Source organism: Aythya fuligula, chromosome 15, assembly GCF_009819795.1.
Source record: "Aythya fuligula isolate bAytFul2 chromosome 15, bAytFul2.pri, whole genome shotgun sequence".
NCBI classification, from domain to species: domain Eukaryota; kingdom Metazoa; phylum Chordata; class Aves; order Anseriformes; family Anatidae; genus Aythya; species Aythya fuligula.
The window spans coordinates 16,537,750-16,557,409 of record NC_045573.1 but is presented as its reverse complement, the minus strand read 5'-3'; the positions used below and the strand labels follow the sequence as shown (position 1 = coordinate 16,557,409).

The window sequence follows — 19,660 nt, the reverse complement described above, 5'->3', positions numbered from 1 at the left end:
ATTCTCTTCAGCTGCTGCTTGGTGGGAACAGGAAGAAGTCTGTGTTAAAGACATTAAGAAACCATGAAAATATTTAAATAGCTTGTGAAATTACATCATATCCACAAATAGGAATAGGCACCTAGTTCTGGGCTTTACAATGCACGTGTGCACTTAACTAGCTATCTGAAAGAAACCAAAGGGATGACCTAGTCTTCCCACATAGTGATATCAATCAGGCCCCAGTTGTACCTCTTCTGCTTGTTTGCTGAAGCAACTACCACCATTTTTAGCACTCTCCCTCCTCAAATTCTTTTAATCATTGTATATTAATTTATATGAATGAGTCAAAGAGAATTTCTCTTATACATCCAGTTGATTTCCAAGTGTACCGATGTATGTATAAGCATAATTGCTCTGTTGAACTCTCATTTTGATATAGTTGTTTACTTTTCAAGTAATAATTTAAGTCTTTCCTTTGGAGCAGGCACTACTTTCCCCTATATGCTTATTTCTGCCATAGCACCAAACATTTCTATTTTGCTTTAATGATTCCATTTTTATTTATACTTCATTCTATGCTTTGCATTCAATTTTGCTTACAAATGCTCTATAAAATCTGTTATTTCCTGGAGGTTTAGGTGAGGCTGTCAGAAATAATCTAATCTAATGTAATAATCTAATGTAACGTTTTAACGGATCTCCCCAAGCACATTGATATTTTTATATATTTTTGTAGTAAGCAAGAAAATGTGTTTTGTTTCTATGGAGTGACTGTGTGATAATAAATCTGTTCTCTGATGTGATTAGTTGGGCAAAAATCAAAGGAAAATGTTCTTCATCTGCGGAAGAGGAATGAAGCATTTGGTGTGCGGAAGTCTTTCAGTGCACATAACTCTATACATCATGTATTTCACAGGTTTGAATTTTTTATCAGCATAGAAGTTACAACTTTTTTTTTCAGCTTAAGAAAACTTATTCTGGACAGAGGAAAGCTGTTGCTGATCTAAGCACTGTAAATGAGCTAGCATTTAAACTTGGCTTTAATTTTTATCCCACAATCAGATCATATGTTATCATTTGATACACTGAGATAAAATTGAGTACAGCCACATCCTGTACATAGGCATATATACATACAACATATCATCTGTCTGTAGGAGTAAAACAACTTTTGGACTAGACTTACGACCATGTGAAAGAGGATACTAGAATCTATTTCCTGTATGGCTGATTTCAAGATATTTTCATGAGGTGTGGCACTGGAGCATGAGTTGCACCAAGTTATTCTATGTATACCTGGGGATAAATGAGTGTTCCAGAAAGGAAAGTTTACAAGGAAAGTATTTATACTTGCTTATTCTAAGGCTGTACTCTTAATTACTAAGGAAACTATTATATCTTTGAAAATTGATAGCTGCTGAACTGCAGCTTTTGTGTAAATGCCTTTTTATGAAATGGTCATTGTGCAATCTGAAGTGACAGATTATTGCTAGCTGAGCTGCATTGCTGAGAATAATTGTTAATTACTGCTCTAATTCAGTGGGTTATACTTATAGTGACCCTCACTGATTTTATCTGAAATCATGTTACTCTTAGTATTTGCTTAATAATAAGGACTTTGCTTAGTAATAAGGACTTTCCTTAACAATGGTGTTAAGGAAATTAACAATGGTGTCTAGTCATCCGTCACGATGTATTACTTCTGCTCTCTGCTTTTTTCTTTTGGTATTTTCTGAAGAAAAGTATGTGTTCAGTGTCAGGATTTCGTGTCTGTGTTATCAAGGTGCTTTGTTTAAAATCGGTAAAAATTTCAAAGTAATTATTTCTATCAAGAACCAGTGAGTGTCTAAATATTTATTAATAATATGTGATCCTTACATATTGAAAGAAAATATCTGCTGCTGCCTGTTAGGGATATAATTTTTGCTGCATTATTCATCAATTTCTAATGGCGTAGGTTGGGAGCGGGGAGCTGAGCTGTGGGTCTGTAGGTACCTGCACACCCAACTCCACCCCTCTCGTGGTGCTTTCTAACATCTGTCCTTCTTGTCCAGGCTGATGCAGATGAACTGCTTGCTTTTCAGAGGGCAGGAGTTTGCCCCTCTCCTCCAGTCCTGTTCTCCAAGGTCCTTTGCAGGAGCTCAGATTTTGAAGTCCTTGACAGGCTGCCCTGTGCAAGGACAGCTGAGAAGAAAAAAAGGTTTATGTTGCACGACTCTGACCCATTCCCTGCAGGATGTGCTTGGTAATACAAACACAGCTCTTTGCATCCTTTGCACTGGTATTTTTGATCCTTGTACCTGTTCCATCAGCAACTGAGTTTACTGCCATAGAAACCAGTGAGGGTCAAAACAGAGATTTTCTCTATATGAGCTTGTTTCTGTTTCTTTGTCTGAATTTTCTAATGAACAGACAATTCATTGCAGTTGTGGTAATAAATATTTGCTCACTGAGAAGAAACACAGATCTCATACGAACTTCCATTTAGCCAAGTGTGTGCCTCCCAAAGAGCTTTGTTTTAGAGAGTGATTCTATTGCGTGGAATGGAGACTGTTAACAACCAGCAGAGTTTATACATCTCATTTTTCTTTCTCATTTTGTCAATATGCTGGGCAGAAAGATTGTCTTACTTGGTAAGGATTTGAAAAATCAACACCTCTCTTAATAAAACAAGCAGTATCTGCTCCTGAGCGCAGCACAATTCCTGTTTGCACCACAAATCCACCTTCCTTGCCCAAAAGAAGGGAGATCCATTTCAGTATTATTATTCATCTTCTTTTAATTATCTGTTAATGTAACATGAAATATCATAATCTGGCAAATTCAGACACATTGCTTTTAAAGAGATGATTGTGATTCAGGGAAAGGAGTGCCAGGAGAGCCCAATGAGAGCTGTGCAATGAAGTCTAGCTCTGTTTTTCTGCCTTATTCCAGGAGTTTTCCTTTGGTGGAGTATATTGCAAAGAGTAATGTCACTGCTTTCTCTCTTTCTTTTTGGTCACATCATGTGACAGTAAGCCATGACAAGTTTGAAGATCAGACCTAAAGTTTGTATTTTAATAATTTTTTGATCATAGTGAAATGTTACACCTGCTCTGAATAGCAAGTATTGGATGGAGATGGCTGGGGTGCTGCTTTCAGGTCTCGGTATTAATTTTTCAGACTGGATTTTGGACAGTGAAAGATCCATGGGTTATTTCTAAAGGACTTGCAAAACATTAGCAATCCTGTAGTCTGTAAATTAAGAAATGTTATTCTAGAGTATGGCACTAGGGGACACGCATGGAGACAAATCAAGATATATGAGTTTAAGGCAAAGCACAACTCCTTGTGCCTTTTATATTGAAATCTAATTTGCAACTGCAACTTTAACAAGCATCTAAATTCCTTTGGTGCACAGGCCCATTAAAGAAAATGAGCAAGTGCCCACACTTCATACTGGTAGACAATCTATTTCAGTTAAGTGAGTACTTAAACACCTTTTTTTTTTGGGACTCATGTAGCAGTGTAAATAAAATGGGCACAGCCAAACTCTCACATGACTCTCACAAACTCTCCTTCCTGTGTGAACATCTCCACCCATGTAGGCTGCTGAGCACCTTGAGCTCCCATTGACTTCAGATGGGAGAGCACTTACAATTTAGTTGCATTATGAATATTTGAAAAAATCTATTATCTGTTGTTGTCTATATTGAGACTAGTTAAAAAGCTTTCATGTTTCCTACATATGTTAGAACAACTCTGAAGCTTATTTGGATATGTTTAATATGAATCTATTGAAGTCACTGATTGTGTGGTACTGTATCTTTTCAGTAAATAGCTATATGCATAGTGTTGTAAAGAGCAACTAATTGAAATTTCTGGCATTAAAAACATCAACCTAACTAATATGTATGGTTGCTTAGTCATATTCATTATGAGGATTACCATGACACTCTCTTCAAAGTATAACATTATTGTGCAGGCTAAAGAAGAGAGCTTCATTCCTCTTCGTACTGTACTGAACATTGTGCAAACATGTTTTTTATTTTTTATGGCTATAAATGAGATACTCAATTTGCTACAGCAGCGCAGTATTTGCTCTATCTAGTATGACTGTCAAATCTGAAAGCATTCCCAGAAAGAATTACTGTGCCTTGCAAGGACCTAAGCTTAGCAGTTTGAACATTTCCTTTCTTGAAGTTGCTTTCCTGCTGATATTTATTGCAAATCAGAAACATGCTTAAAGATATTTTGCTTCTACTTAACTAACGAATAGTAACTTGAACTGTGCTATTTGATACAAGAAATAGTTTTACTGCCTGCATAAAAATCTCAGTGACTTGAATATGTGTAGGTAAAGCTTTTCTGCCCAGAATATTATTTGCTTATGCTTATGCTTGGCAAAGCTGTTGATGTGTGATATTATTGAAACTAAATAAATCAATGCATCCTTAAACAGAATGCCAAAAATAAAATGTAGTTTCAGCTCAAAGGTGTGGAACTGTGTGGGTAGTTGGAAGAAGTATGTGCAACGCTTTTTTTTTTTTCTGCATATCTCTGTTGTCTTACTTACCATCCGTCATAGTGTGCACCATGTCCTTGTCTGGTTAGCACACTGATACTGTAAAACTGTTGTATCTACGTATAGCTGAGCCTTCCTTACCACTCTTTTTTCCTTCTCATATGGATGTGGGAGCTCTGAGTACTGGAGATTTTCCAACACCATTGTGTTTTGTTTGTTTGTTTCAGCAAGGGTGATTTGAACTATGATTATTCAAAGTTTCTTAAATGAATATGAGAGGAACATGATGAATTGCTGGTACTTTGGGCTATGTTCTCATCAGTGGGATTCAGTCTAAGATTCACAGTTAGCCACCCTCCGCTCAAGCTAGGTTGATATGTAAGTATTGATACAGATCATTCATCTTAGAATTTTTGTAACTGAAGTTACTTCTGACTTGCTGCTATTACACGTAGAATGGAAAAAGGTATTTGTTGCCATGAGCTGATCACTCCCTTTGAGAAAGCATGTAATTTCTATTAGCATAACAAAAGAGCAGATGTAGCTTTGCCCAGAGGCCAAATATGCCTGAAGTGAGAATATAAAGAAGATAAGCATAAATGGTATTTCCCTTGAGAACGCTCTTCAGATCTGCTGATTGTACATCAGAGCAGAGGAGCATTCTGAGTACTTTAAAGTATCACTTCCTTCTTGGAGAATTTAAAAGCAGCATGCATGTTTTGGATAAATTGTGAAGTTTTTGTGACTTTACCTTCCAAAGGCAGATGAATCAAGTTCACACCTCTTCTTGTTTAAACTACCTGGGAAACCCAAATGCGTCTCCCTTCCTGAAGAGATCAAGAGGGATCTTGAATCTCATGTCTTATCATTGTCATCCTCTGTTACTTGGATATCTCCTACAAATCTGTAGCTGTTCTGAGTGGCTCCTTGAACTACATTTATCCTTTCTCTTAAAAGATTTCCTACCCATCTGCCTATGTCTTTATCCTGTCAGCTAGCCTCATGCTGCTGGATTTCTCTCCTCAGTCCAATGTGGCCAAGGCCAAATAGGTGCACAGAGGTGGCCAGTCCTACACTCCTGGCTCACAGGGGAAAAGCACAGAGTTACAAGCACACAATAAAAAAATAAACTGTCCTTATTTGCTTAATATTTTATACTCACCATTTGGTGAAAGGGGGTGGTGGGGGAGGTTGTTTGTTGCCTTCATTTTTACTTGTTAAAGTGTAGATGTATGGAAATGACTTAGTTAATGGTTTTCTGGCATCTCATCCCAACACAAGTGAGAAGTATTTTAGCATTCATCTGAAACCAAATGTTTTCAGATAAGGAGATGATGTCTTCAGGCATTTTTATCAATATTTAATTATGCATATCTTTCTATATAATTTATGGCTTTTATGCACTCTTAGTGCACTTACACAATAGTAATCAGGTTGTTTGGCTTGGTTCAGCTGCCATTTAATGACAAATTGTTACAGATTCTGAATTTAAGACTGGATTCTTGAGTATAGTGTATTTTAATGGGATCATGGGTAAGTGAAGTTTTGATTCTGTTTACAGGATTAATAAATTTGGTTTGTGTGGGTATTAAAGCTCTGAACAACAGTAGAAACTGTACAAAAAAAACTGTTTGTAAAAGGAGTTGATGTGTGAGGCATTAGCAAGCAGTTGGTTATGCAGAATTTTACTGTGCAATACTTGTACTAGATAAGATACAAAATTTTAACTGAAAATCCTACTTGTCCTCAAGCACTCTAAACCCCTTGTTCTGAACCAGTTTTCCTATAGGCTGGGTGTTTAAGGTACATATTTAATTACCCTATGTGATATCACTTTACAGTTACGTAAAATGGTTTGTGTATAAGATATCAAAAAGCAGGAATGAAAGTTTGTTCCAGGGAAGAATTTCCACATAGCATTGATTCTTGAAAATTTCCATAAACTATTTGAGCACCATGTATTTTTGATTCCATGGCAATAGTAATGTAAACACATAAAATATTACCGTTAAACAAAAACAACAAACAAAATTTAAAATCAACTTACTTTAATATAACAGATTGTTAAAATGCTAAGCAAATTGGATTCTGTCCCAGCATGTTCTGTGGATGGCACACAGTAAATTGCGTGCATGTTTAATCTTATGGCTAGGTTAGAGCAAGATTGATTTGGGTGGCTGATTTTGGAAAAAAATAAATTAGGTTGGTGTTGTAAAAAGCTGTTAATCAAAGTTTGGGCATTACACTTTTTAAAGATGTAACTCTTTGGGGCAATGAGATCTGTATGATTAAAATCTTAGAATGATATTTTGTTTGTTGAAAAATTAAAAAGAAAAATACAGATCAGCACACTTCACTTCTTATGGAAAAAGGAAGATAAAATGTTCCCTCCCCTCCCCTTGGAAATTTTGAAGTCATCCTTTGTGTCTGATCCATCTACTTGTACTGAACTTTGCCTGTCACAGTCTCATTTTAAAATCAGACAGTTAAACCTTATATAAGGTTGCTTTCACTAAGCATGGCCATTAACAATGGGATTGTTCTCAAGATTTATAATTAGAACTATACGTCTGCTCCAAGAAGTCATATGAGCTGCTTTAAACTAAATGCTTTACTTTTATATCTGCTAAGGTTCCCCAGATTGCCCATGAATCAAAAGAAGCTCATCTCTGATGGCCTTATAGGAGCAGCTGTGGTTGAAAGTAAATGAACTAACTGATTTGATAGATAACTCTCAATAGCTTACAGATTGGATTTCCACATAGCTCAGCATGTTGTTTTGTTAGCAAAATATGTAGTATCTGAATACTGATAAGAAGCAACATGAATATTGGAAAATAATGCTCTAGTGTGAATAGAAGAGAGTGAGGATATTGGGTGTGAATAGTCTGTGACCCAAGATATTTTTTTTATTTACTTATGTGGCTCATCTACTTACCTTTATTTGGCTGATATCCTTCATTCATCCTACATTTTTATGGTGTTTTATTTTTAGAGGAGGTAAATTATGTGAGTTCCAATGAAATACCAGTACTAGAAGAGGAAAGCTATTCAGACTTTCCTTCCTGAAACATCTGCATTTATGCCTGCTGGATTTCTTGGACTTGCACCAGGCTGATTCACGAGCTTTTTGGTGCCCTCTATTACTGTTTTTTTTTTTTTTTTTTTTTTTTTTTTTTTCTGTTACCTGGTGAAAAGATTTCTATGAGTTTGCAAAATGCATTTTTGTGTTTCTGAAAATAAATCTGGGATTTTATCATTTTGTTTTCAGCAAAAGTACATAGAAGCAATGTAATCCTGAGCTGCTCCTAAGTCTTTAACTGTAAAAATTTATTATCCAAGCCCGGAAACTAAAGAGATTTGGGTGTAAAGTTACCTGCTGTTGGGTTTGTCAGACCCTAATGTGCTCTGGAGTCATTTTGATACTTTTCCCTACAACCATGAGAACTGGAAAAATTCTTAAATAAAACCACTGTACTTACGATTTATTTATTTATTTATTGTGATCCCGTGACACCAGAGGTGGACCTTTGGTTCCCCTCCTCTGTTTTGAAAGTTTTGTGGTAAAATCATGGTAGCTAACAACACTTCAAGACCTTCTGGTATGCATTCAGGTTTCTTTCTACCTAATTTTATAGCATCATTTTGTGCGAATTATTTGCCTCATCTAGGTAGGTAACCCATACAGAACAGATCATCACCAGCATATTCTAAACTTTTTTTCTGCATAGCAACATGATAAGAAACAGGACCTCATTTACTTCTAGCTCTGTCACAATTTTGTTGTGATGCATCAAATGTGAACTGTTGGCAGATTAATGTTTCCACACATCAAAAAGTCTGTTACTTTCCCCTATGTCTTTGGAGTAACTTCCCAGCAATGGTCTTCTCTGTCTTTGAAAAGTCATCAGCTTTCCTGATCATTTCCTAGTCATTCATAACAACTGTTTGTAGGGTTTTCACTGAAGGGACAGACTCAAGAGCTCTCCAAATAACTCAGGTGTTCCGTAAAATGGCTAATTTCAAGTCATTTCCCCATGGAAAATTATGTCTCTCTGGACCGTTCAGGAAACCATTTACTTGTATCAGTGCTGACTAATTACATGAATAAAGCATAAGGATACTGGTTGTACATACCATGAGAAAATAAGATATCTAAATTAGATAAATGGCAAAATATTAATCTGCAATTACAACAAGGGGCATAAGAGAAATCATACTCTGCTATAATATATGGCATAAAATCTTTCTTTCTTGCTAAAAAATGGATATACTATATGTTGCCATATTTTTCACGGTGAAATACTTAGAGAAAGTACAGAACTTGTACAAATCTCTTTTTCTCCAAAAATTAGAAATATTAGGCTAGTGCTAACAGTTCACCTTGATGTTCAGCACCATGTCATGGACCCGCATGGGTAAAAGAGGGACTGATCTGTATTCAGGAAATATTTGTCCTCCCTTACCTTTCATGCAGGCATCAGTTCTGTACTACTTATGTGTTGGGATTCTCTTTCACTCCAGAAGTTCTATGAGCCATCATTCATCCAAGTAGCTATGGTGCAGCCAGCTACACACTGCTTTTAACAGAACTACATGAGTCAACTCTTCTCTCCTTCATTGAGATAAGTGTAAGCCATTTCTGTAATAGTGGAAGATGAAAATTATCTGGAAAGGGGACATCTTGAGAATAAATGTTTTATCAAATAGTAACATGAAAATCCCCGCTGTTTCACATCATTTTTTTTCCCCCTTAATCAGGTTCAGTCAGAGGCTTGTTGATGTAATTTCAGTCTTTGAAAGCATTCTTCCCTGATCGTGGTGGACCAGGAGCTGAGGCTGAGACTTCAATTTCCAATATTTGCGCAGTCCATGAATGAAGACCCAGCTGGTGCGTTCCAGCCTAGGGAATGGTTCATGACCTCTATACAAAACTAGTCATCTTTCATAATTACGTTATGCTGTTTCAGCATGATGGCATGTTGAGTTACTTTAAATTCATTAGACATGACACTAGTATTTGAAGAATGTAAAGGATTAAAAACCATTGGACTCTGCAATGATCGTTAGAAACCCTGTTTCCATCCCTTGGTATTTATTTGCTAATTTTTGTAAATGTAAAATCAGTGACAAACATTGACTCTTGTAGCAGGCCCTGATAAGCCAAAGAAGTATATTATAATTAAGCAGATATAATGAAGAAAAAATGTTATCTAGTGAAATTCTTAGGATAAAACCAGGACCTGAAAATAAAGAAACCTCTACAAAATGAATCCCTGCAGGCTCCCTCAGGAGATGGGAGAGAACATGCTTGATTAATCTGGTGCTAATCTTTGACAATCATGCTTCTCTGATATTTATTCCTTGAAATAATAAAAGGGGACATGTCAGACATACGAAAGCCATAATGTACTCCCTTGCTTGCTACTGCCCTTTTCTAACTTGAGTGTTCCTCTCCCAGAGCAAACTTTTAAAATAAAAAGCCCTCCACTCGTCCTTTCTGTTGACCTTTACTATTTTGTGGCTCTGCATTTGCACAGTTAAATTACATGGTAAGAAATTTTCCATCCTTTTTCTAGCTCTGTCAGAGAGTATTCATCTTCTCAGTACCAAATTGTGGAACACACAAAATCTTCACAGGTATGTGTGGGCAGATTTGGAGAACATAAAATCTATCCTTGGCCATAGAGTTCCTGCCCTGCCTATCCTGCAGCATGCCTTGCCATGTGTGGAAGTGGAGTGACAAGTCCTAGGGAAGAAAGTCTCTTCTGCTCTTTTTAGTAATTACTAAATTATTTCCACAGTCACATGTTGCTCTGTTTTGCCTGGAAGTACATAGTTTTGTATAATTTCCCCCCAAATTGGTCCCATGGTGATAATGGGGGAGTTTTCTCCCTGGGCACCTCTGTGAGATGTTTGTGTTGGGAATTGCATGTTCCATACTCTTAATGAATTGAGACAGGAATGTAATAACTTGAGACTTTAAAAGTGTGCAGGGTGTCTTGAGAGGAAGGGTTTTCCTTTCAGCTCCTCTATTTTGGTGTCTGCATTTACAGAAATTTTTCTATGGGTCTCTATGGAGGGAAGAGACTGTATGTCTGAAACCTGGATATTAATCACATCTAAACACAATTCACCTCACTTTTACCTGGGAATCATTGCATCATTTCAAGTAGTCTGGTATAAATGGTACCAAGGTAATGCACTGCAAGATATATTATTCACCTACATTTGAGATTCATAAAAATAATTTCCTTCTGGATATTTTTGATGTGATGTGAAATTATTCAGCTTAAATTCATGACTAATCTCTGTTTTTCAAAATTTTCAGTCTTCATAAGAATGCCAAATATCTACTATAATTCATTAAACAGGAAACAGCTTGCACTGTATATGTAGACCTAGCACCACATGCTTTAAAACTGTTATAAAAACAGAATATCTGCATTACAGTGGCATAAAATAGAACAATTATTTCTCTATATCTCTTTGGAAGATATAGAGTGAGAAAGAATGAAGTAATTAAGATATCTTTAAAGTTTTACTTGTTGTCTCATAGTAATAATAATATTTTTAACTGAATAAAGTCATCCCATGGGTTGCTTTTTAAACCATATTCCATATTGTTTCTTGCTTCTTGTCATAATATCATTAAATAGAAATATTACAAGCCCACCGAGTGGAAACTTGATTTTGGTCTTAAGTTGACCCCAATTTTGTTCTGGTTTAGCATTTCATTTTCATTTAATAAAAGTAGTATAGTATTTTATATAAGCATTCCTTTCTCTAACCAACCAACTATTGCAGCTTTTCCCCCAGTAGCCATAAACCACGGTCAGGGCTAACCTCTGCTGTTACAGCAGCAGTGAATCTGCCCTGCTGATCTCATGAAAAAGCTGGAGCTGGAAACTAAGATGGCATGAATATAGCTGAGGATGTGGTTTTGAGAGAAATACTCATGTAATTTCTTGGAATTAGGGAAGTGAAATGTGCAATACTGATGATAGCGACTGAGTTATAGGCTCAGTACACTAATTAAAAAGCATCTTAATCTAATATACTAATCTGTCAAATGACAGCTCTAAAGAGAGCTGCTGTCCTGTGCATGAACAAGGGAATGTTGAAATTATGGTCTGTAATGACAATTTTACATTGTGTACAAAATTCAAGAATACTGTTAAAACAATAGCAACAACAAAACAGTTGAAGGATTCCTTATTTTTGGTGTGAAACATACTGGGAGATCACAGAATCATAGAATCATTAACCATGGAAAAGCCCTCCAAGATCATCTGGTCCAACCATCCCCCTACTACCACCGTCACCCACTAAACCATGTCCCTAAGCACCACGTCCAACCTTTCCTTGAACAACCCCAGGGACGGTGACTCCACCACTCCCTTTGGCAACCCATTCCAATGCCTGACTGCTCAGTATAGCTATAAACTGTTAATGTGCAAGATAGAAGAAAATAAAATTTTCATTTATTCTTTTCTTTCTCTTATCATTGCTGTTTCTTTGTTTACAATGCTGTGCTAGAATCCAGCTAAGAAGCTAGAAAAATCAAGTCAGTTTGAATAAAGCATTTCTTAATAATTTCCATAACTACTACTAACTAAATTTTTGCTCATATCAGTGTAACATCTAGGGGTTTTCATATTTTGAGATTTATCTACAGAATTCCTTTGTATAAAAGTCTCTTTTATTGGGTAACTGGTATAGCTTTCTTGTATCCTCCACCAATAATTTCAAAATATGGGGCCAAAAGAAAAAGTACATTCATTTGATGTACATCGAAAGCACCTTTGATATAACATCTATATTCCTCCTTTAGAAATGACTTTAATGCGTGATGAGATGACAGTTAAATGAAAATAGCTGATTTTTTTTTTTTTTTAACAAACATCATTTCAGTTTGTTTTTTGAATATAGAAAAGTACCAATTAGATTTTGCATGTGTAATAAAATACTAAGTCTGTATAAAGCAAAGTAATAATTGTACTCTTTGGGAGGAATGTGAAGCTTTAAAAAATCCCAAATGAATACTTCTGTAGGTGTTTAAGGATACAACTCTAGAATCCCTTATAGTTTTAATTATTTGCTGTTTTCTTCACAATTTTTTAAATTTATTTTTGGCTAAGCATAGTGGATAATGTGTCTTTGAATATTCTCTTCATAGGTGTTTAAATATCTGCTAAGGTTCCTAAAGCTAGAATTTACTTGCAGTCTAACATCTGTTTCAAAATCATTGTAAACACATAGAGTCAGATCTTCAGCTGCTATAAAAGCATCACATGAAGTTAGTGGAGCTACGTGGAATTTCTTCAGAGGAGAATTTGGCTTGTGATATTTGTATCTGCACTTTTATTGTTCTTGGATGTACATACAGGCTAGGGAACAAGTGTCTGGTGTGCCATTCTGCAGGGAGGGATCTGGGAATTTTGGTTGGCAAGCTCAGTATGAGTCAACAGTGTGCCCTGGGGCCAAAAGGGCCAGCCATATCCTGAGGTCTATCAAGCACCGAAGAGCTTAATGTTGGAAAGAAGTGATTGTCCCAATGTACTCAGCACTGGTGCCACCTCACCTCGAGTACTGTATGGGGCTTTGGATGCAACAATATAAGGAGGACATAAAACTATTAGGGTCTGTCTGAAGAAGAGCTACAAAAATGGTTAGAGGGGTGCGGAGGAGCAGGTGCTGATCTCTTTTGCCTGGGGACAGCAACAGGACCTGAGGGAACAGCATGGAGCTGCTACAGGGGTGGTTCAGGATGGATATCAGGAAAAGGTTCTTCACCAAGAGGGTGGTGAGGCACTGGCACAGACTCCCCAGGGATGTGGTCATGGCTCCGAGCCTGCCTGAGCTCAAGGAACATTTGAACAATGTTCTCAGCTGTTTGGTTTATCTAGCATGTAGGTTGTCCTTTGTGGAGCTGGGAGCTGGACTCATTGATCCTCATGGGTCCCTTCCAACTCAGGATATTCTATGATTCTGTGAAATCTGGTACTGGCATTCAGAATGCTGCCTTTGATGTGACAAATGTGCTACAGCAGATGGTTTCATTACCACCAGTGATGTGTATTTTATACCTTCGACATCAGTCTTCATGGTCTGACACCAGTTGCAAGACTGGTATTGCTGTTAAGCTATATAAAATCCTGGTGTCAGGTTCTTAATGTTCTGAAAGTAATAACACTCCTCATCTTCTATTAAAATAAAACATACAGGCACTCAGTTTCCTGTGAATAGATTTCAGTAGATAAAAGCCAGAACTTGGAGAGCTGAGTTATTGTTCCCACTAATAATTGTAAGTTTAACACCACCTTCCTTTGAAACCTAAGTCAATTAATCTGCTTCTGTTCTCCTCACCTGCAAAAGGATAGCAGTTCACAACCGCATTCATAAAACTGAAATTAAACACGCTGTGTGTTAGTAATAGAGTTAAAATCTCTCTCCTTTAAAGGTTACCTGTTGTGGTTTAACCCGACCAGTAGCTGAACACCACACAGCCGTTCGCTCACCCTCTCCCCTCCTTCTCTGGGATGGGGGAGAGAAACAGGGAAGTGAAGCCTGTGAGTTGAGATAAAGACAGTTTATTAAGACAGAGAAAATAGTAATAACAATAATGATGATAATAGTACAAAATGTGTACAAAACAAGTACTACTAATAACAATGTGTACAAAACACAGTGCAGTTGCTCACCACCCGCTGAACAATGTCCAGCCTAACCCTGAGCAGTCTGGCCCTTCTTCCTCCAGCTAGCCACCCCTCTATATTGTTTAGCATGACGCCAGATGGTATGGAATACCCCTTTGGCTAGTTTGGGTCAGCTGCTCTGGGTCTGTCCCCTCCCAGCTCTTGCTGCACCCCCAGCCTGCCCACTGGCAGGACAGAGTGAGAAGCTGAAAAGTCCTTGGCTTGGTGTAAGCACTGCTCTGCAACAATTAAAACATCAGCATGTTATCAGCACTCCTCTCATCCCAAGCCAAAACACAGCATTCCACCAGCTACTAGGAAGAAAACCAACTGTCTCCTAACTGAAACCAGGACATTACCTAAGAAATCTTATATGATTGGTTCCTTTTTTAAATGATAAACTTTTCTTTCAGCATAATTTCTGTATGATGCATAGAATAATTTCATGTATGATGCATATAAGTTGCCTCTGCTGGTCTGGAAAAAATACTGAAGTAAATTGAAAATAAAGAAGGTGTATACACTGATACTCTAATAATTGCAATGTATATAAATCCAGAATGCAAAATTCAGAAATAAATTTAGAACTTATTGCAACATGGCAAAAATAGACCAATTGAAAACTTTTTAAATTTAGTGCCCACAAAATATATGTGTCCCTATTTTTGACAGAGGTTGTTAAAATAAGAGGTACCTTCCCTTAAGCCATGTAGAATGCTGTGAATACCGTAAAAGCCCAAGACAAATATTAGAAACAAGTTGTGCAGCAAATTGATTGCACAGCTGTATCCCTCAGGAAGGCAATGCAGCTTCCAGTTACAGACTAAGAGATCATTGTTTGAATTTTCTCCCATTTCAGCCCTTTAATGAGTACACCAGCAGCTTGCAGGTTGTCCCTGGAGTACCATCCTGTTAATTCTACAATAGGCATCGATGGGCCATGTGATCTGAATGGAGCATGAGCAGTAGTGAGTTCGTGAGAATTTGTGAGCTTGGCACGTGGGGACGATAAATAGTTCTGTGGAGTTTGACAGTGTCCACCAATACGGACTTATGGGAAGTGAAGTATCACTCAGACATTAGGTTTGGCAGTAACAGAGGTCATTCATATCTGTACAGCATGCACATTGCAATTTATTTACATTGTGTCTGAAAATTGATATTAATTTATTGGGTCAGTTTCCTATGTAAATATATGTTCATACTCTTTGGCAAATATTTTAATTTGCTGTGGTACTCACTTATGATCAGCATAGGTTATTAATGATATGAATACAATAAGGCACAGAAAAGTCTTTGAATACAGCAAAAGTTTGGTAGCCACAATGGACCCAAAAAAGAAGTAGAGATTCTCTTCTTTTTAGACTTGTCCCAAAGTAGTAATCTTCCGCTGTATTTGGTATTCTAGGATGTGATGTCAACGTTCTTCCAGTTTGGGGCTTCTATCCAGCAGGAGGCCATTGTCATGCTGAAGATCATGCAGGATTATGACTGGCACGTGTTTTCTCTGGTGACCACGACCTTCCCTGGATATCGAGACTTCATCAATGTCATTAAGACCACAGTGGAAAATAGTTTTGTGGGCTGGGACATGCAGAACATCATCGTACTTGATACTGCCTTTGGAGATGCCAAGACGCAAATTCAGCTGAAGAAAATTCATTCATCTGTCATCCTGCTGTATTGCTCCAAAGATGAAGCTATCTACATACTGGATGAGGCTCGCTCCCTGGGCCTTACTGGCTATGATTTCTTTTGGATAGTTCCCAGCCTGGTTAGTGGTAACACAGAAATCACCCCCAAGGAGTTTCCTTCAGGACTCATTTCAGCATCTTATGATGAGTGGGACTACAGCTTAGAAGCTCGGGTGCGGGACGGCCTTGGGATTATTGCCACTGCTGCATCAGCCATGCTGGAAAAATACTCCTTCATTCCTGAAGCAAAAACTAGCTGCTATGGTCAACTGGAGAAAAACGACCGGCCATCTCACACCTTGCACAAGTAAGGATTACTGTCTTATTTATTTGTTTATTTTTCCTACAGAACCGTGATAATTTTCCATTCTAGTGCCATTATATGTTTCTTGAAGGAGAATAATGTTTTTTTGTTTGTTTTGTTGATCCTGTCACACTCTTTTTAAGCAATGATTTTCAGATGTTCCAAGAGAATGTGCAATGCTCACTCAAGATTTGCCACAATGCTTACTGTGCACATGGAAATGATGTTACGTGCTGTGGAGAATAGACACTGCTCTGGGCCTGATGTAGAAGGCAATAGAAATTAGTGTTAGGGGGTATGAAACTTAGTTAATAAAATTGCTCCATTGTGTACCTTAACTATGAATTCAATTTCCAAAATGCTATGAAGGCCTTGACAGTTTCTCTGGGACTATCACTTGCAGGAAGCTGGTAACATTTTGAAAGAAAGGAAAAAAGCAGTAAAGGAGGTGTCCCTGGAAATTGTAGAAGCATTAGATTAGTTAGGCAGCTTTTACAACCGGAACTGAAATATGTCACTTCTGCTTGTGAGGATTTAATTTTTGTTGCCTTTACGAGAATAACTGTAAAACTTCATCTGCACTAATCCAAGTTGGTATAGGAGTTTCCTCAAAACAGTTTGTCATATGGGAACTGACAAGGTTTAAATCGGGATTCTCTGTCGTTTATTTATTATCTTGGGCCTTTTATATATCCCCATTGGAAGTAGTACTCCTCATTACTTGTATCCAAAATGTTGCATAATACATGCCACAGAAATAGATTTCTTTATATGTTTTGTGAGAGGAAGTAAAGGGAATCTTGCATATTTTATAACTCTTTATAATATATCATAGGAAAGTTATGAAGCAGTATTTATTATATTTGTTTTGACTGAATAGTCCAGATGCAGCACTTTACAGAAAAGGAGGTTGGAATTGGCACAAGAAGGAAACTCAGTGCCAATTTCATATAGGAGTTTATGGGATGTTTTTAATTTTCCGAGCTGTACGTGCATACTTAGAATAGGAGTTGTTTGCTGTATAATGTCCTGGAACAGTTGTTGTTTTCTATGAAAACGGCATCTTCAGGCACAGCATTCTTCAGAAGCTCTCTTAGAGGCCAAATACTGACAGGTAAATGGATTTTAACATTTCATACATGTATTTCATAAACCATAAAACTTAGAGTGTTCTGTCATCACAAGTGTTGGTGCTTAAAATACAGAGGTCCAGTTGGACAGACCATAACAACTTGAACCTGTTTTGAAAAGGGCTCCTACCCCACAGGGTTGGCAGTGCACAGCTGTAGATTTGAGTTAGGCATTCAGCACAAGCTGTCTTTCTTCAATCATTTTTTCTCATTAAATGTGTATGACTACAAGAACAGGGCTTGCAAGTGTTAGGGTAGTGAGATGAGACTTCACCAGAAGATTCTGCAGTGTGCAGTGCATGGTGCACACAGAAATTATTAATAGGCGTTGTTTGGATATAGTGCACTGTAGTTAATAAAGTCTTTTTGTTATGCAAAGCACTGATGTGAGAACGTACAGAAGATGCTTTGAGCTACTCCAACAACATAGGAACAAGAAACAGGCTGTTTTTAATTTAGAAATGTCAGAATTACACTAGAATGTATAAACTTTAAATAGTTCTCCTTATGTAATAACTCCCCAAGACTATTCTTGTCACATATAATCAGCAAGAAAAGCAAGTTTATGCAAGCATTTAGCACTGCTAAGTAATCTCTGGGAGCTGACCAGTCTCTCCATGCCAATGTGAATAAAATAAATTAATTGAGTTTTCTTTTCCTCATTCCTCAATTGCAGTTTTCTTCCTACATGAAGGTCAAAGTGTCCTCTAGAAATCAATGCCTAAATTGGGGTTTTATTCTGAAATGTCATCTTCACAGTTCAAGGCCACAGAGAGTGCAGCTTTGTATTTTAAACTAAAAGATAAATGTATATGATGCTGTATTAAGGAACGAACTTGAAGAAAGGATTTCAGAGCATACTTACAATGATAAAGGGCTAAAATAATTGCTGTACTGGGCCTCCCTGTCCATGCTTGGAACATGCAGGAGAAGTGGGGTCACACAGCGGAGCACTGCTGGCAAACTCAGGGGCAGACCACTCAGTGGAGAGCAGGAAAGTAGCCCTATAAGGTGATGCCTGAGGAAAATCAAGCTCAAAAATAGAGCAGGAAAGAGGATTTTAGACTTCATCTGCTACAATGACAGTCTAAATTCAGCTTTAAACCCAGTATAGTATTCTAAGGCTATGCCATAATAGCTAATTTGTGTGTAAATGGAGGTAGGTAATGCTTTATGTGCTGCTTCCCACACCTAGATAGCAAGGTTCATCTCCACTTATGAAGAAATTCTATGTAAAGGAAGCTCTGAAGTGAAAGCTCCTCCTCCCTCTTTCTTAAATCCTTTGAGTATTAAATTAACTTGAAGATATATATGTTCTGAAGCACATAAATTATTCTTCCTGCCACTACAATTCTAAGATGCTTTCATTGGTTTTCCAGACCAGACCCTGAAAAAATCCAGTTTGCTTTAGCTTTTGAGATGATCCAGTCAACGTTAATTTCCGATATCTATACATAAAATAGTGTTTCTATATGAATTAAAGATTTAATCCAAAATATTGTTTCCAACACTATATATATATAAATTTTAAATGCATATGTATTGATTCAACTCTTTTCCCAACCATGGAAGACCTAGAATCACCCAAGACAGAAAAATATCATTGCGTGAAATACTGGCACCACCACAGCAGGATAGATAGAATTAGAAGTTCGCTAATGCAATGTCAATTGAACAAATTCTCTCTTGCCCTCTTTCCAAAAAAAAAAAAAAAAAAAAAAAAAAAAAAAAAAAAAAAAAAAAAAATCAAAACAAACAGTAAATGCTGCTTTATGAATAGAAATTTCTGCTTTGTCTAGGAGTGTATTCACATTGTGTTTAAAAGTCATAACACCCTGGGAGTGACATCTCCCAACATTTACAATAACTCCGATTTTTACAGGAATGGATGAGGGGTGACAAAGCTGTTGCTCTGTTGTTCTCCTGGAAAGCAAGATGTGCCTGTCCATAGGCATGGTCAGTTGTTGACCATGCTGTGTTTACGTTTAGTTACATTCAATTTCCAATTACAACCAAATAATATATGGGATTTGGAGACTTATTTTACCTTTGGTAGTGAAGGTGTTAGACTAGAAAGCTGACCAAATAGCTCTGGGCAGGCTGTGGTTTCATACTCTCACCAGGCGTTGTTTCCATTATTTATCAACGAAGCTGGTGAGGGGTCTGGAGAACAAGTCTTATGAGGAGCGGCTGAGGGAGCTGGGCTTGTTCGGCCTGGAGAAAAGGAGGCTCAGGGGTGACCTTATCGCTCTCTACAGGTACCTTAGGTACCTGTAGACCTTACCTAAGGTACCTGTAGACCGACCTAAGGGGTTGGTCTGTTCTCCCACGTGCCTGGTGACAGGACA

General features: G+C 37.4%; 1 protein-coding gene across 2 annotated transcripts in view; it reads left to right on the top strand.

The window, feature by feature from the left end:
• Positions 1-19,660, top strand: part of GRIN2A (glutamate ionotropic receptor NMDA type subunit 2A) — a 191,631-nt gene that overhangs the window by 93,873 nt on the left and 78,098 nt on the right. For both annotated transcript variants that reach the window (XM_032197371.1, XM_032197370.1), the window contains exon 3: positions 15,593-16,185. In XM_032197371.1, the coding sequence (XP_032053262.1) occupies positions 15,593-16,185 (593 nt within the window). The remainder of the gene's footprint in view (positions 1-15,592; positions 16,186-19,660) is intronic.